This window comes from Schistosoma mansoni, chromosome 1 (assembly GCF_000237925.1).
Source record: "Schistosoma mansoni strain Puerto Rico chromosome 1, complete genome".
NCBI classification, from domain to species: domain Eukaryota; kingdom Metazoa; phylum Platyhelminthes; class Trematoda; order Strigeidida; family Schistosomatidae; genus Schistosoma; species Schistosoma mansoni.
This window is the reverse complement of record NC_031495.1, coordinates 17,462,505-17,480,272: the sequence shown is the minus strand read 5'-3', so window position 1 is coordinate 17,480,272 and position 17,768 is coordinate 17,462,505. Positions and strand designations below refer to the sequence as shown.

General features: G+C 36.8%; 1 protein-coding gene across 1 annotated transcript; it reads right to left on the bottom strand.

Moving 5' to 3' along the window:
- Positions 1 to 3,340: 3,340 nt before the first annotated feature.
- Positions 3,341 to 9,071, bottom strand: Smp_019920 (hypothetical protein; the record flags this gene model as incomplete). Its single annotated transcript, XM_018793483.1, has 5 exons — positions 3,341 to 3,584; positions 4,342 to 4,477; positions 5,856 to 6,059; positions 7,114 to 7,225; positions 9,022 to 9,071. 4 exons carry the CDS (start codon positions 9,069 to 9,071, stop codon positions 4,346 to 4,348), a joined length of 498 nt encoding a protein of 165 aa, XP_018647992.1. The 3' UTR covers positions 3,341 to 3,584; positions 4,342 to 4,345.
- Positions 9,072 to 17,768: the final 8,697 nt, after the last annotated feature.

The following is a 17,768-nucleotide window of genomic DNA, read 5'->3' as shown; positions in this document are numbered from 1 at the left end:
TTCCTTCATCAAACCAGCGATGCTGCCCTGAAGGAGGGATGGGGTTAGAAAAGGTCGACCCTAAAAATGCACACATCGCCTTATCCCAAGGATATCCATCTCCGGCGGTAAGGTCCCAACAAGTACGGCAGTGGCTGTAGACAACACCAGAGAACACTTCAGACTAACAAAAGAAACTGCAATCAAGAATTCTAGTGTGATACGATTTTGGGAAAAAGACGAAACTCCTATCTGCTCTCAGCCCAGACATTTAGAAAGGTGGACGGAACACCTTGAGGAGCAGTTCAGCTGCTCTACAACTACCCACCGATCCCAAACAACCTTAAGAGAACATTGAAGTAGGTCTCCTGACTCTAGCTGAAGTTCAAAAGGCTATAACTAATCTGAAACGAGGAAGAGCAGCTGGTCCTGATGGATTGGCTCCAGACGTCTTTGTATATGGTGGTCCAATTTTAACGATTAGGTTGACTAATATTCTGGCCAAAATCTGGGAGTTGGACGTAATTCCATCTGAATGGTCACAATCACTGATTGTCCCAATACATAAGAAGTGGTCAAAATCCTCCTGTGATAATCATAGAAGGATTAGTTAGACTAACATAGCATCTAAAATACTAGCCTCAATAAATATCGGACGCCTAACAAAACACTCGTGAACTGCAAACACGGGGAAACTAGGCTGGCTTCAGCCCTGGTCGTGACTATATCGACCACATATTTACTATTCGTCAGGTTTTAGAACACAGGCATACTTACCGTTGTCTAACAATGATATTTACTTAGTATTGTTTGTTCGGATCTTCCCATGGATGTTTTTAGGACTGCAACTGGTCAGTCTCTAATTGGCATATGTGCATACTGTGCGTATTGCCTAAATACAGCCTAAATTCACAAGCATGGTAAGCAAAGATGGATAGTGGCTAGCAGTGGAATCCAGGACGCGCGTTTCGTCCTACTTGGGACTCGTCAGCTGGATGCACCTGCATCTCAGAGCTGACGAGTCCCAAGTAGGACGAAACGCGCGTCCTGGATTCCACTGCTAGCCACTATCCATCTAACAATGATAGTTGTTCTTGAATTAAAAGTAGCATTCGCCTCTGTAGACCGAGAGGTTCTGTGGCATTATCTGTCATTGAGAAGAGTACCTCAGAAGTACATAAACCATGTGAGATCTCTTTACCCGAACATTACCAGTCGAGTGAGAGCTTATGGCGAACTGTCATATGGTTTTACAACATCGGATGGTGTCCCGCAAGGCTGTCCACTATCCCCATTTTGTTTAACTTCATCATGGACCTACTGCTGAAAATAACGTTCTCGTCGACTGAATATTTCCAGGAACTGATCTCCTACCAGGAGGTCCACTAAGCCACTTAGAATACGCAGATGACATAGTCCTGTTTGGTGAAGACGCTGACAAAGTGCAGAGTCTTTTAGTAGCACTGAGTAACAATGCCAGGACGTCTGGGATGCGTTTCTCCCCCTCTAAATGTAAATTGTTATTCCAGGTCTAGCCTGAGTCAACACGTGAACTAAGGATAGACAGTGAAGTAGTTGGACTCATCGACAACTCCACTTATCTTGGAAATCTGATCAACCCTAATGGGTTGGTGTCTGATGAGACCTCTCCACCGATTCAAAAAGCTCGTTTGGCTTTTGCCAACTCACGTCACCTATGGCGAAGACGAGATATCCATCTATCAATTAAGGGACGAGTATAATGCACAGCAGTTCGTTCTGTTTTACTTTACGGCTGCGAAACGTGGTCATTAAGGGTAGATGATACTCGTAAGTTACTAGTATTTGACCACAGATGCCTTAGAAATATTGCTCGCATCTGCTGGGATCACCGGGTATGTAATAGTGAGGTTCGACGCAGGGTATTAGGAAATGATGGTAAGTCAGTTGATGAGGTCATGAATCTTCATCGACTGAGATGGTTAGGCCATGTGTTACGTATGCCTGAACATCGATTACCAGGACCCGCTATGCTAACTAGTATTGGGGATGGTTAGAAAAGAGTTAGGGGCGGCCAAACCAAAACGTGGCATCAGTGCTTGAAGTCACTAACTTCCAGTCTGAGCCATGTTGGCAGATGCAGACTATCTGGTTGGGGTCCGCGTGACTATTGTAAATAATGGCTGTAGTCTCTGGGTGACATGGCTGGTAATCGATCACAATGGAGTAGGTGTATACACTCTTCTTCCTTTAAACCTTGAGATTAAAATTGCTTCATATCTGTCTTTCTTCCTGTACTATATCCTTATATACAACCTATCTTTTATATATTACCACCACTAAATTAACTATTTCTATGAATTCGGTGTTCATCTTGTTGTACTAATGAAGTATGGCAACTTGGACCGATGCATATATGTGCCTGATCCTACGTTGTAGCTGACTGACTAAATTTTTCTGATTAGTTGATAAATTGGATCGATTTCAATGTTTAATTGATAGCTGATTGACCTGAGTGCCAAGCTTCTAAAAATTCCCTCTATCCAGGATCTCAACATTTTCCCAGTCGAATTTGTGTCCACATGTATTGATATAGGCGAGGATGTGTCATGGCGTTTAACCACCAATTGATGTTCATGCAGGCGAAGATGAAGGGAACATACACTTTGTCCGATGTAGTGTTTTTCGCAGTTGGAACAATTTATTTTGTAGATGATGTTCGGTTTTTCTTTTGTCATCCCGTTCTTTGGTTTGCATAGGATTGATTGAAGTGATTATGTTGGTTTGTGTGCTACACCTATTCCAAAAGGCTTCAACAAACTCGTAGTAATTCCTAATATGCCTTTTATATACGGTAGGATGAGCAATTTGTAGGTTTCTGTACTTGATCTTTTTTCTGAGTTTGTTTGATATATTTTTATGAAGTTGATTGGGTAGCCGTTCTTTTGAAAGATAGTCTTTAGATATTTTTCTTCCCTTTTTCGCGTTGCAAGTGTGTTGCAGTGTGTCCTCGCCCTCTTGAATAAAGTTTATACGCAGTTGATTTTGAGTTATCGCGTTGTTGCTAATGTAGTTGAGAATTTGATTAGTGTGGTCGGCTTCCTGTACACTTGAGTCTCCAGTTTACCTGTGTCGGTTCCGGTGATTAATACATTCAAGAATGATAGTTTGTTGTTTGTCTCCTGTTCCATTGTAAACTATATGTCACAGAAGACGTTATTGATCAGTTTGAAGGTGTTTCCCAGCTCATCCTATTTGATGATGACGAATGTGTCGTCCGCATAACAAATCCAAATTTTTGGCTCGATCACTGGTAAGATTGATGCTTTCAGTCGTTGCATAACTGATTCTACAACAAGTCTTGATATTTGTGATCCCATCGGTATTCCTTTCGTTTGTTCGTAGGTTTTTATTATTGAATTGGAAGTATGTTGTTAAGCATAAATCTATGATTTCTAGTAAACTTTGACTTTGAAGCTTCCTGTGCTTTGGCAGATTTGTGTCGTTGGTAAGGAGCAGGGGTAGTTTCTTTTTCTCGAATGATTTGCTGAAATCGTTTTAAATAGATTTTTTGAACTCAGTAGCAACCAGCCAGACAGAATGCGGCACATTCCATTTCTTTCAAACTGAAAGCAAGATAAATTGAACATTTCAAATAGCACATTGTGTTAAACGAAGCAGGTACGAACTCAATTCAAATCAGTCTATGGATCAAAGGAATGATTTATAAAGGTAATAGGAAAATCCAAATGAAAATTTAACAGATAGGAACTATTAAGTTGAGGTGTTTTTTTAGATGCTCTGATTGAAGTGATTTTACTAGAATATCAGACTTTCTTTCACTCTAAGAATTGGGACATCTAATGTTTTTTTGATGAATTATCCTGATCGTAATAAATATTTACAGGCTAGTTAGGGATCTAGTCCAATTTCATGAATCGAAATAATATCACATACTACTTATAAAATTTCGATAGTTGAGAGTAAATCTATTCCAGCATTACCTTTTATAGATTAGAATTTTCGAGTTAGAATAAACTACATGGAGTTTCCAAACACAATATGCTCGTAAGTACATAAAAGTACAAAAATGGGATCAGAAAGTATTTTTGGTGGTTACCTGCACAACTCAGAATTATGTTGCATTATTTTTCATCCAAACACAATCAAACACAAGCGTTTAATCTCTTACAATTTTGAAAATAAATCTGGCGAGTAACAGAAAAACCAAAACTATTACGACTGATTTAAATTTCCTTATTTGCAGTAATAAGTGTCTTATAAAAAGAATACGTCAAGAAAGTACATGTTGTATTTGCAGAAAATAAAAACCATAATCATTTAAATAGAGCAAACCACTAGTAAGGTATAAAAAATGTATACTTTATTATCCAATTCCATTAATTCTCTTTTTCTGATTTGTGTTTATAGTAGATGAAATCTTATTTACTCGATGTGCCTTAAATTCAGCAAGTTTTACCAACCAAGCATCCCATGCGGATGGATCAGATTTATCCAGCTGTAAATTTACAAAAAAGAAAGGAAACGATTACTGTGTAAGTAAAATGTTACTCTACAAATTAAGTGATAACAATGTATTAGAAAAAGAACAATATTAAAAAAGTTATAAAGTGAATAAATAAGTTTATCAGTGGCTCATTGGTTAAGGCATTTGACTTTCAATTAACGAATTTCACGTTCGATCTCTACTACAGTCACTTTAGTTTAGGTAACTAAATAGTATCACTATTTCTCATACATTGGGTGTGAAGTGAAGTCAAGTAAACGAATTTGAACCTGATAAATGAATGAATAAACCATGAGCTAAGGAATATTTGAGATGAGAACATGATAAAGTATATATATATATATATATATATATATATATATATATATATATATATAACTCCATCGTTCTTCCATTCTTGTTGCTACTCCGATTGCTTTTGCTTTTCATTTCTTCTCTTCACTTTCCTTTTCTGTCAGTAAGGATTGTACCTCCAAATCTTGATACACACTACGTATATCTGTCTGTATAAGTAGCACACACCACATATATATATGCATCGAATTCTCAAAAATTAAGATAAACCATTAAGTTAATTCATAGCACACAAATTGAAAAAAGCAATGCCAGGGGAAAACAGATTAGGGTGTTTCAGATGACCTAAAACTAATGATGCTCGTAATGTAAAAAGCACGAGTTGTAAATTAACTAAAGCCTCTCAAACTAATATTTAGAAGAATATATTTTTCCAGTCTGAGAACGAATCGAAGCAAAAAGAAATATAACGCAACAACTAATTGTGCAATGAGTCACTAATTCATGTTAGTTATCTCCTATCAAAAATTGAATTTCTTCATGCATAAGCAGAAAGTTTCACTGTTTCTTCGTCTTTTTTGATCTGAAATGTTTTAATTCCAGTATAAGAGAATCGTTATTCAGCTTGAGTTTCATTATTTATGATTAGGATAAATCTTTTATAAATAGACTTTTATTATCATTTGACTTTATTTAGTCGACCAAAAGGTTTTTATCTTCAACAGTTTATTAAGATACACTGTAGAAGTGGCTTTTAAATAAGCAAGACACTGGATTTTTCCGGAAGTATGTATGACATTGTAATGAATGACAAAGCTTTAGCGACCAAACCATTCAGATCAAAAAATGTAACACCAACGAAATCATTCCAGCTTTTCATTAGTGAATACATTTGTACTTTCGAGTATTTTATTTGGTTGCAAAGTATTAATTCTGATATGTTGTTTAGGTATATTTAAACTTTGGGTATTGATAAATTTATTAGCATTAATGAATTCAAAGTCATGAATAGCTACAATATAGGACACGTAATGTGCGGAAACAAGGAAATATAATCTTTGTTAGTGCAGATTACCGAATGATGAAGTAGTTGCTTCACTGTATCCACAGAAGAAACTATTTTATCTTTGCCTTCAGCTGGATCTGTACCGAGAATGGAAGGTAAAGGAACGGAAGAATGACCAAATATGGCCGCTTCGTGTGCTCTTTCCAAAATCATCGTAGAGTAATGACCTGAATTGACACCTGCCGGCCGTGAATATGAATCCGGATTCAGTAGCTAAAAACATCAAATAATTATCAGTGTATATTTAATTATAAATATTGAGGTGATATTTACCATGGCGTAGATGAACTTTGACGTAAAAATCAACTTTTTGTAGTCTACAAGAGAAATGATGTGAACAAGACTAGACCAGATCCTCTTTGGATAACAGTCTGATGATTTACGTAGAGGAAATGTTCTGAAGGGTCCTGAATAGATAATTTGTAAGTATATAACTTGATAACAAAATTGCCGGAAATACTTACTCGCTTGAAATTTTTCCTTCAAGTTGTTCCGAATAACTTAATAAACTGAGAAACACTTATCCATTTATAAAGCAAGACTACCTGTTTACGCATTAAATGTTAGACAGAAAAAGAGCTTAATCAATTACTGGGCATCCCTATGTTTTAAGTAAACAAAATTAATTTTCCTGATAATTTAGTCCCAAAACCTTTTGACTTTGTGCCGACGCAACCATAAACAATTGAGTTGCCATAGAGAGTTATTGGGTTGTAATGGAATACATCGTATTTAAGGTATTTCGACCACTGATATTTTACATAACTCTCCACCATATATAAATGTTGTACGTTAACTGTCACAGGATATATACTTATAGTTCAGCAATAGGCTAGTTTTATCGATCAGATTTAAGATATGTTTACCAAATTAACTATTCATCAACATTTCGGTATACCGTTTTAGGTGCTTAACGGTAGGTAGTAATCTGGAAGTTCCAATTATATAATTTTTTTTTGTTTCAACATATTATCAGCGACTTGAAATGAAGTGTTTGTTTCATCTGGCACTTAAAGCTGCACAATCTAATTGTTACCTGGATTTTTTAGTTGAGCGATGAAAACTAAGAACTTAGATAAGTAATGAACTTTTGCAAGGTTGCAGATAGATCTTGATGATGAGTAATCAAATGTAAAAAATTTGGATCAATGGCTTCAAAAAACAGATAACAACAACATAAAAGCAGCATAGGCTAAAATGGATATTCTTTAGCATACAATCATATGGAACTTAGAACCATAAGCAGTTTTGCATAGCGTAAACCTACTGTGTCTTGTTTACGCGAAGATGAGAAGCTTTTCTGTGTGAAACTTGAGCCTTCGATGTAACTTATTTCATTTTGTCTAGTTAATTCATTATCTGAAGAAAGCATCAAAGGCCTAAGAAAAGTAGCGTTAAAATTAGATAGACGATAAAATATTGAAATCTTACTTCATTTGAATGCGCAGTTCTTTGTCTTTATCACTGAAATAAAAGAGGGGTATATTATTTTGCATTTGAAATTTAGCACTAACACATATTTTTAAAGAAGTGCACTATCAAGTGACATGACTATAACGGAGTTTGCAAACCAAAATTAGAAAGGTAAATTTCGAAAATATAGATTTCGTACACGGTATCCATTTACATCAAAGTTTACAGTGCCTTGACCCGCGTGAAATGCATAGTTTGACAAAAGCAAACGACAAGTTTTAAACAATAGGTATGGGTAACTATACTAACATCTATCTGTCCGAAAGAATTAATTAGAACTTCCAATCAAGATAGATTGTGGTAATCCTTAACATTGAAAAGGGTACCAAAGTACTGAACCCTCTTTGCAATACATGGTCAAACTGCAGCCCATAGGAAGCTACTACGTGAACCGAGTATGCCAAGTAGTGCCTGTTACAGCTGTAAATTTTTCGTATTTATGAATACTTCATCAGTCAGTCAGTCAGTCAAACGCAACGTAGAACTTGGTGCAATGTGTACATAGATACTTTGCCTCAGATATATTTCTAAAGCTAACCGTTTCCATCTGAACTTTCGTTGATCTATCTACTATCTGGAGATTACCTCCTCACCCTGTAGTACAGAGATGATGTGGTTCTGTCTGACGAAAATGGTAAGTATTGAATGATAATGATAAAATTTTTGAGATGTGTTTCTCTTACCCTTACTAATAAATTTTGCTTTAGGTCAAGCTTGTACCAAAATTTAACTTATCCGTAGGTAGTGAGGCAGTTTATTATGTTAAACATATCATTTTTAAAGTTTTTCCAGCCACTGTAGACTGATGATTGACGAAAATTGTCCATAGCCACAAACTCTTTTGCTTGTTGATAACTCGTAATATATGTAGAACAGGAGAGATGTCTGCCTACTTAGCAAAAGGCGTGCATACCGTGCATTAGTTAGCTCTATACGAATGGACTAAATAGAGTAGAAGATATGAACAGGTTGCGTGTAATCGATTATTGACCTCTTCGAAAGATTTTATCCGTACTGTGGAACCATCAATTGAATAGAGCTGTAAAATGTAGTTCTAGCTAGAAATATACCATGGATTTATGAGTGGGTTAATCTTCAAAAACCAATGTGTTTTCGAAACACGTTATCTATGCTCAACCACTACCAAAACAGGCTAGAATAGAAATAAATGTTAAAAATAGTCCACGGCAGTAAGACTTATTTATGGAATCATTTCATGAAATCAAAGTTAGCCTGAGGCTTTACAGATGTATGGTTGTCTATCGGATAGTGAAAACCTCTTAAACCAACAAAAGTAGTTAAAACTCAAAATAGCGGATGAAATTTCCTCAAATTACGTTTGGATGTCAGATGAGAATTCTATATTGTATTGTATATTGAATAAAGCCATTAATAATAATAGTAATAATTAATATATGGAAATTAGTTATACTTACTGTGAATGCGAGCGGCTATCCCGCCGATGTTTGCGTGAGGAACCATGCTTTTCATGATCTTCACTAAAATACATGGAACAATGTTACGTTAACATTCGTAAAAAATCCACTAGTACAAATAAATCGGTCATTTTATGGGAGAATAACACTACACTGCAAAAAAATACTGTGACGTAGGCGTTTATCAGTACAAAGGAACACAAAACTTTATTAAGAGATTATGAAGACTGAATATAAGAAAAAATTGGCTCAAGATGAAGAATAACCTTAACTTCCTCGATTTGTCGATATACTTGGCAAGTCTGAATTCTGCCATATTCAAATCTAAAGTGTCGATTTGAGACGAGAAAATCTTTGATCTGATAAGGCAATTAAATAAATACTGTTCAGATACATTAATAGTACCGGATTAATTTCGAAATTTAAAAATATCTACTGTTTCTGAGATTTGCTAACCTGTGACATTTCACGCAAAGAAGGAAGTTATTTTTATTCCTAATATTTACTTTTGTATATCTGATAAGTAGATCAATCTGAACGTATAAAGCCGCTCAAAAAAATGGTTAATTATGATATTATTATCAGAAGGGGGTTTTTGTGGGGATTTTAGTAATTTTATAGTTGAATTCATTAGTCGATTGAAGCTAGACCACCATGGAAAGCCTGAAGACACTGGACGGTCGTTTCGTCCTAGTATGGGACTCCCCACAAGTGAGTGTCGACGATGCCGCACACAGGAATCAAACTCGGTACACTTCTCGCTCTCAAAAGCTTAATCTCTAAACCACTGAGCCGACATTCCATGTAGTTAATATTTAACTTCAACCAATCCACGATATCGCGCGACCATCTTCCATTGTCTTCAATGAATTACTACCTCACGACAGGCCTAGTTGAACTCCACTGGTCACGGCTTCTCACTAGAACTCCTGGAAATATCTCTTGAAGCCAGTCACTAGTGAGCACATGATAATTATTAACAGAAGGCCATCTAGTGCTTTCAGGTTTTCCATGGTGATCTAGCTTTAATTGACTCATGAATTCAACCATAAAATTCTGATATTAGCTGGGAAAATAGACTGGCAGGCTAGAATAGTGATGCAAGAGCAAGTGTTAGGGAAATATCACAACTAGACGGAGAGAACAGAACTAATAACCACTGATAAAAGATTTAATAAATAAGAACGAGCTACGGTTTATATGGAACAAAAAGTTAGTGCTGTGATAAAGCACTAAATATTAACTTAAGTTTACATAGTAGAATAAAACACTAGGTATGCTATTTCCATTAGATCCACAGAGCTGTGAACAGGTTTCCCTTCAAGGTCTTCGGGAAAATAGACCATTTGTGGTATCCATAAAATGTAGATAAGTAACCTTCGATACCCATTATACCACCCGAGAAGCACGCAGGCTAAACGCGGCTGTTTGGGACCAAATATATGGCTAGTATTTTTGTTTTCTACAATTCGTAATAATTACATAATGTAAGAAGCGAAAACAACTTTCATCCATTTTGATGAACTGCCGACGAAAATCTTAGTTTTCAATTAGATGGTTTTCAATTTCTATCAAAGTATTTATGCAGATGACTGTTTTCATAAGACTATGATTATGAGTTAATTAGGGCAATCGCGATTTGGGAACAAGATAACAGAAAGACTCACGGAAAAAGGGTACGGCTCTAGAATGTCTTTTGCATAAAATGGCTTAAACAAATTCACATTGAAGCTTAAACATCTTTCTCATGGTAGGAAGACATCGTAGCTCCGACAGTCCTTAATTTGATATTAAACCCATTTAAACCTTATCCAATTTTAGACATGAAGTGGTACTTTTATGAAGTTTTGTCCCATATTATATCTGAAGAGACTACTTTAGCATATACCTTAACTAAACTTTGTTTTCCGAACAGTCACATCGATTTTAATAAATTTGCAAAGTCCTAGTTCAATATTTCGCAGTAAATAACTTCACAACATTGATACTGATGCAAAGTTGATAATTCGAAGACATCAACTAGGACGGCTGGAAGCATGATCACTTTTCAACAACCTACTGAATAACCTAGCACCATGATATCCGAGATGATCAAGTATTATTTGCGAAATACCTACTTGAGCAACTCAGGAATTTATACACATTTAAATGTACGTATCCTTAATATAATGATGGAAGAACTCATCAACGGATAATATTAATTTATAACTGATCAAATGATGAGGAATCCTGAATGAATTTGATGACTCAATCAACTTATCAATGAAGAAATCTGCAACATAGTAGATGTCGCATATACGACAATTAGATAGGTTTGCAAGACCCAAACAATCATGTTGACGTCGACGTCAACATGTTGAACTACATGACTCAAAACTAAAACTGACATCCCATTTGAACCTTCGCAACTATTATTCCCAGTGAAAAAGTGAAAATAACACGGAAGAAAAGCTATTATGACTGGTTTCCAGCTTACCACTGACTTAAAAATAGATTTTGAATGAAGTTTTGACTCATAAAACACTAAACAGAGCCTAGGTCATTTTTAGAAGAACTTGAGTCATCAGATTTTATGATAATCATTATGGAATAAAATCGGAAACTATGCTCGACCAGCTCACTGATATCTTTTGCTCATTGCAACCTTGAGAACAAAACGCCCTCCGAGGCTGATAAGTATTCTCTACATTCCAAACCGTTCAGATGGTTGTGGATCCAATAGAAGAAGTTTTCGCTTGGCAGGTTTCTTCATCGAGCACCAGTAGACCACCGATGTCTTCAGCTAGTTACCTAAGTATATTCAATAATTAAAATTTTTCGGTAAATCATGGTGACATACTGTCCTGAGTACTTAAAAATGTGCTAGCTTCCTCATGAATGACCCTAAAAAAACGCTTGGACCACCTCACATACATCAAACTCTAGAATTTGACTACCCGTAAAGAGTGTAAGGTTATTTTAATGTTTTGATGGTTTGGAAATGACAAAGTGTGGGTTTTACACTAAGTTGCTGCCATTCTACGATTAAGTGTATTGTTGTGTCGACTTTTGAAGTGTAGGATGATCGAAAACGTCCCATAAAATGCCCACTTACTCATCGTATTCGATTTTTCGTAAGTGGACATAATAACTTTAAATGGTTCAAATGATTCTGAATAAAATATGTAAGGTTTTCGCTTCACGGGCTCCTGTTTATAGTAGCAGCGTAACATTGATGCCTCCAGGTAGAAACCTACGCGTATTTAACGATAAAAGGAAGAATATTGGTGAATCATGGTGGGATAATTTCCTGCGTCTTGAGGGATATGTCAAATTTACTAGTAAAACACTCCTGAGAACTCTTTTATGCCGTCTTAGCCACCAGAGAATTCTAAAATTTGACTACTTGTAAGGAGTGAAAGGTGTGTCTTGTCGTAGCTAGAGTAACACTTAAGATCATAGGGTACCAACACTCCCTAATCTTTTTCAACTTAGTGTACCTTCAGAAGGAGTTATCCATGCTATTGTTATATCTAGATCTTAGATTCTTAGTATGCCGCGTATAACTTGAGCATTCGAACGCTAAAACCTTCCCAAACCGTAAATGAGAAGACGGAAGACAAGTGGAAGGAATGTTATTTCAAACAGTCTCAATCATGGTACTAAACTGTCGGGTATTTATAGATTTTAGTAAGAACGAAATCATCATTATAGTAATCTAATCCTCACACAATGGGTTATTAGCATTTGTTCAATAGGGAAGCTACATGTAGTGATTCTGGAATATTCTTCCATAAGCTGATTGGATGGAATATGTTCGGCTCTTTCTGAAATTCTCAGAGCTTCCTCAATTTCACCCATGGACCGCCCTCATAGTTATATATGTAGTGCACAACATGTCTCACACAGTCTAATATATACTTTGAAGTGCACATAGTAACTCCGTAGTTATCCGCCAAAATTTCAAGTCAGTCGAAATCCCCCTTGAGGGTCAACTTGTCATCTTGTTTGCAAACTGCTCCATAAATTTTATTATCGTCAACAGAACGCAATACATCAGAGGACACTTGCTGATGAAGGTCATTTATGTGAATTGAGAAAAGAAGAAGTCCTAGTGCTGAACCCCAGGGGACAGCACTGAGACATTTTTTAGCGTGGTAAAAGTGAAAACCCCTCTGAACTCAAAATTTCGACTATTTGTATATAAAGTGAGCCAATCAATCAACAGTGACTTGATACCTTACTGTTGATGACTAGGCTGCATGACGGAATAAGCTTGTAGTGACTTACTTTTACAACAAGAACGCGATTGGTATAATGGAAACAATTATTAATATAACCAATTGTACCAGAGATTGTTTTACTGTACTTGTTTGTATAATTGTACCAAACGCACTTTTCATCCCGTTGCCCGTGACCTTGCACGAACTTTCTCAGCAGTTCCGCCCGTAAACTTTGGCACGCCTCGGTATTCTTTCGACACTACGAGATCACAGACAAATATGTCCTAATGCAACCATTAACAGCCTCCTGGTTTTTGGCCTACCGAGGGATCCACGTCGATACCTGGCACGTAACCTTCATGTAGTGGTGATCATAGCCAATCGCGACGCGACACCAAATACAAGCTTTTCAGATTGGAAACAAGTTTATCGATTTGCTTTCTATGATATTGAAGCTTATTTTCTGTAATTTTCTTTGTGCACTGGTTCCTTGTCTGTTTTAACTGCGTATCTATTCTGTGGACACTAGTTCATTTGATGGGACTAATTTTTGGACGACTTTTAAGCGACCCTAACGTGACCTTGAGAGTGTCCACTTACGAATTTGGACTAAATAAAGGTTTTAAATTAGTGTGGCTGGTCAGAATTATGGTTAGATTGACACCAGCTATAAAGTTAAAATTTTATTCAGCCCATTGTAAGAATGAATTTCGCGCCATAACGTAAGACTCGTTGTCTTATGTCTGTTCGGTTCGTCCATCAAATATGGTCTTGCTGTTCGTTTGTATTCCGCCATATAGTACCTTTTGCGTCATAATACTTGAAGGGTAAGATTCTTTATGGTTGTACGTTGCTTTAACTTTTTGGAAACCGTTTGTGAGACAGACTGTTTTTCAGTGCATCAGATGGTTTACAGTAAGAAATCTCGAAGGATGTCAACATCAAGTTGAGGGTGAGATTCTCAGTCCACCTCCTGTCTGCTGTCTTGTAAAAAGGACCCATAAAACCGTTTGAAATTCCAGTGCACGTTTTTAGTAGGATGTTTTAGTTTGGCTTGGTTGATAAAATTAAGGGCTATGACAGAGTGAGCACTTTTCACAAGAGATCCAGGATCAAGATCTTCATTTGTAAATATGTAGTCTAATATAGATGGAGTCGTACGGGTTCTCCACTGAGTTTTAATCAGTATCTGCCATGTCCAATATGTAATCCACTAGCTTGTGCAGGACAGTCCATTTCTTGGAGCCTCCTTATTGTCGTTAAGATAATTTACAGGTCTTGAGTATCGACTCATGTATGATTTTAAAATCATAACAGAAAGCGGAGAGAAGGTAGTGGCTGGAATAGATGAGGACATAAGTATTTTGTCACTATAGGGTTGTGTAGATTGTTTAGTTTTGGTTGGGGTCATGAATGGATCAATATAAGACCACTATTGAAAACCTGAAAGCTCTGAACGGCCGTTTCGTTCTAGTATGGGGCTACTTAACTGCTAACGCCCACGATCTCGCACGCAGAATTCGAATTCAGGACATCTGACCACGTGAGCGAACGCTTAACCTCTACACAACTGAGTCGACATCCGATGGTGTTCTTGTTAAAACGTTCAGGCACGAGACTGAATCTCTTGAGTTCAGATCCTGCGTGTGGGACCGTGGATATTAGCAGTTAAGGAACCCCATACTAGAACGAAACAACCGTTCAGTGCTCCCAGGTTTTCAATGTTGGCCTAATATTGATCAATTCATGATCTCAATCAATAAGCATTATAGTTAATTAAACAACCACAATGATAAACGGGTTGACAAAATATACATGTATATATAATATGTGAATGAAGATCATTATGACACGTCGGTGTAAAAGGTCACCATTTAAGGCTTTTTGTAGTTTTGATAAAATTTCTTAGGTTAGAACCGTCTATACTGAGCACAGAGTTTGTTTTGGTATTATTTATTACGAGTAACTCAAAAACGCTTTGTATGCGATACAAGAGAACGTAGTTTGGTATAATCGAATAAATTTTAGTTCATTAGTTCTGCAATCAAACCGATTATTAGCAATTCGGTAGTTACAATTCCGATCTTTTAGATGTTCAGTATGATTTTCGAGCAATAATTTGCGGGTTAAATCGCCTATTCTGCTAAGTTCAGATACTGTGGTTTAACTACTCAGTCTAAAAACTCATACCTTCCGACGATCTCAGTCTTTCATAATTTCAATTTCTCAGCCATTGTCGGACTTACGAACAAGGGATATATAGAAGATGAGCAGTCATGAGCCACATTTCTGTTTGAATGACTACCTATCCTTCTACTATGATAAGGTTTCGAGAACTTTTCAGAAACCCAAGTCCACCTGAAATGCCTCGAATACCCTCGATCTTTTGTACATAAACTAACCTAGGAGTAACGCGTTCTTCCCGTATTTCGCACCTTTTCTCTCATGTTCGAGTTGGCGTGTAGATATAGCCTGAGAGTTATCAAAAGAGCTTAGTAAGCCAGCTCAAGAGTTAAAATAAGGTTTATTAAGATTAACCTTGCGGAGCAACAGCAATTTCTCACAAAACACAGGTTATTTATCTACCTTTCTGCTCCTACACTACACCAAAACCGTCATCAATAACAAGTACGAAATGTACATTGGGAGAGTAATTTTGAAGAACTGAATCACTTAGAATAAATTTTAGTAGACCTCACAGGTAACTATTCTATAGCTCGCCTCAAATAAATGTGCTGGATATCAAGATTTGAAAAGGCGGCTCGACATAAATATTAGGGAAGAACGGGAATGGTATTTAATATGACCCAATGGTGAATGTAATTCCGTGATATTTTTTCTTATATGGTGCATTTGTAATTGAGGCTGATTTCTTTATATCAGGTCTAAAACGGCTGCCGTCAACTTTATATTAAAACAATATGCACAAAATAAATGCCTATTGAGATTTAAAGCAATAACCTCCTCAAGTAGGGTACCCAATAAAGCAACATTTATCTGATCATGGGCTACTTTATCGGAACCATGAATAATAAAATCAACTTGATTAACTTCAGAAACCCTAATATTGTAGACTACACTATTCATCAATTCTTGATATTCGGCTGGAGAACAATGTAAACCAAGTGGAAGGCAGGTATGTTTTGGATACAACAAAGTTACTATTTCTGTCAAAATGGGTGTCGATTGATCTAGGGATCTTTATAATTGACTCCCGAGAATACTTAAGAACCATGATATCATATAAGCATATTTTCGGCTTCCACTATGGTGCATTTTTGCTTCGACAAACGAGAAATCGATGTTAGTCTGTAATCACCACATGTTCCAGTAGTTTTGCGATCAGACGTCGAAATCGTAACTATATATGTACTTCACACCGTGAACTGAATCAGTTCAGTTATTCTTTCCTAACGCATATTATTTAGCGAATTGCCTCGTGAAGACAATGAGGGATTGTTCGTCAGTAGAGACAGTGTCACTCACCACAGTCTCATTCCTACACTTCACTCAGCCATCAAAATTTATAAGTAAACTATCAGAAACTTCTTCTGAAGTCAACATGTCTTTTCAAGTTCTTCAAACCTAGTATTGACGGTCCTATTTCGCTTAGTAAAAACTCACGGTACATCTTTGGAAAATTGTAATTTCTGGTTCATAAATATCAGCATACTCGTAAAGAGAGCTAGTCTCCAGTTATCCCCAACAATAAAATGTCAGTTTTGTTGTGCATGCAGGGTTAACAGTATTGTAGATCAAGTCGGGCTCAACAGCGTAGGTCACTAACGTAGATGATAAGTGCTGAATGATTGGAGACCTGCTGGGGCTAGACAGAAATGCTGTGATCAATCAGTTGACGTCGAAGTTACATCTTGCAGTTAGTGTAAAATGTGGACTAACCTCTCATTGTATCCAGGTACTATGCCTGCTTTGATGACCATACAACACAAACGTTATTACAAAAATAGATTAGTATGAGTAGGCACAAGTTACAGTGTGCGACCACTGCCGCATGGGACAGTCCATCGCATGCAAATGACACACAATGCTTATCCTTATCAAGGATAGGCAAAATGTTTGAAATTCAGCGACCCGACTGCCGGTTGGTTTGGTTAGGACCCGATGACATCTCACTAGCCCTATAGTGTCATGCTGGTCAACAAGGTTACACTACCCCAGCTTATACAAATACGAGATGTTTCTATTGTGAGAACATACGCCTAGTGACGATTTCAGTTCAGTTTTGCACTGAATACGTCACGTCGGAAATCTATGAAAATAAAAGTGAAGGGGCCAGTTGTCATAACAGAATCCAAGCGACTATAATTCCTCAATGGAAACTAGGCACCACAGACATCTAAGCATTTAACTCGATGTCACCGTAAAGAATCATTATGGACTCAACGTCCATAAATCTATTTCCCCTTTTCAGACTATTCACTTTCCTGCACGCCGACGAACTTCATCATTAATTCAGAGCTTTTACTTTAAAGGCTGATGCTTTTATCCATCAAAGCTTGGAGAGCAACAAGACCCGTCGCAAAATAGCACGGCCTATTTCAGGAATAAAAGTTAACTTTGGGATGAAGACATGAAATTACTACCACATACGGCGTTGAATAATTATCCGGGACTGATTTACAGATCGTTTGTACTCGGGATTTTTTGGATATGTCAACCAAATGATGAATTCATTCCCCGACAATCCATTCTGTTTATTTTTATGGCTATGAAAATTGTCCTTTCAAAGTAGGTGACATTTTCAGGCTACAAGTTATGATTACATGTTTGTTCAAATTGTTGCTCGCATA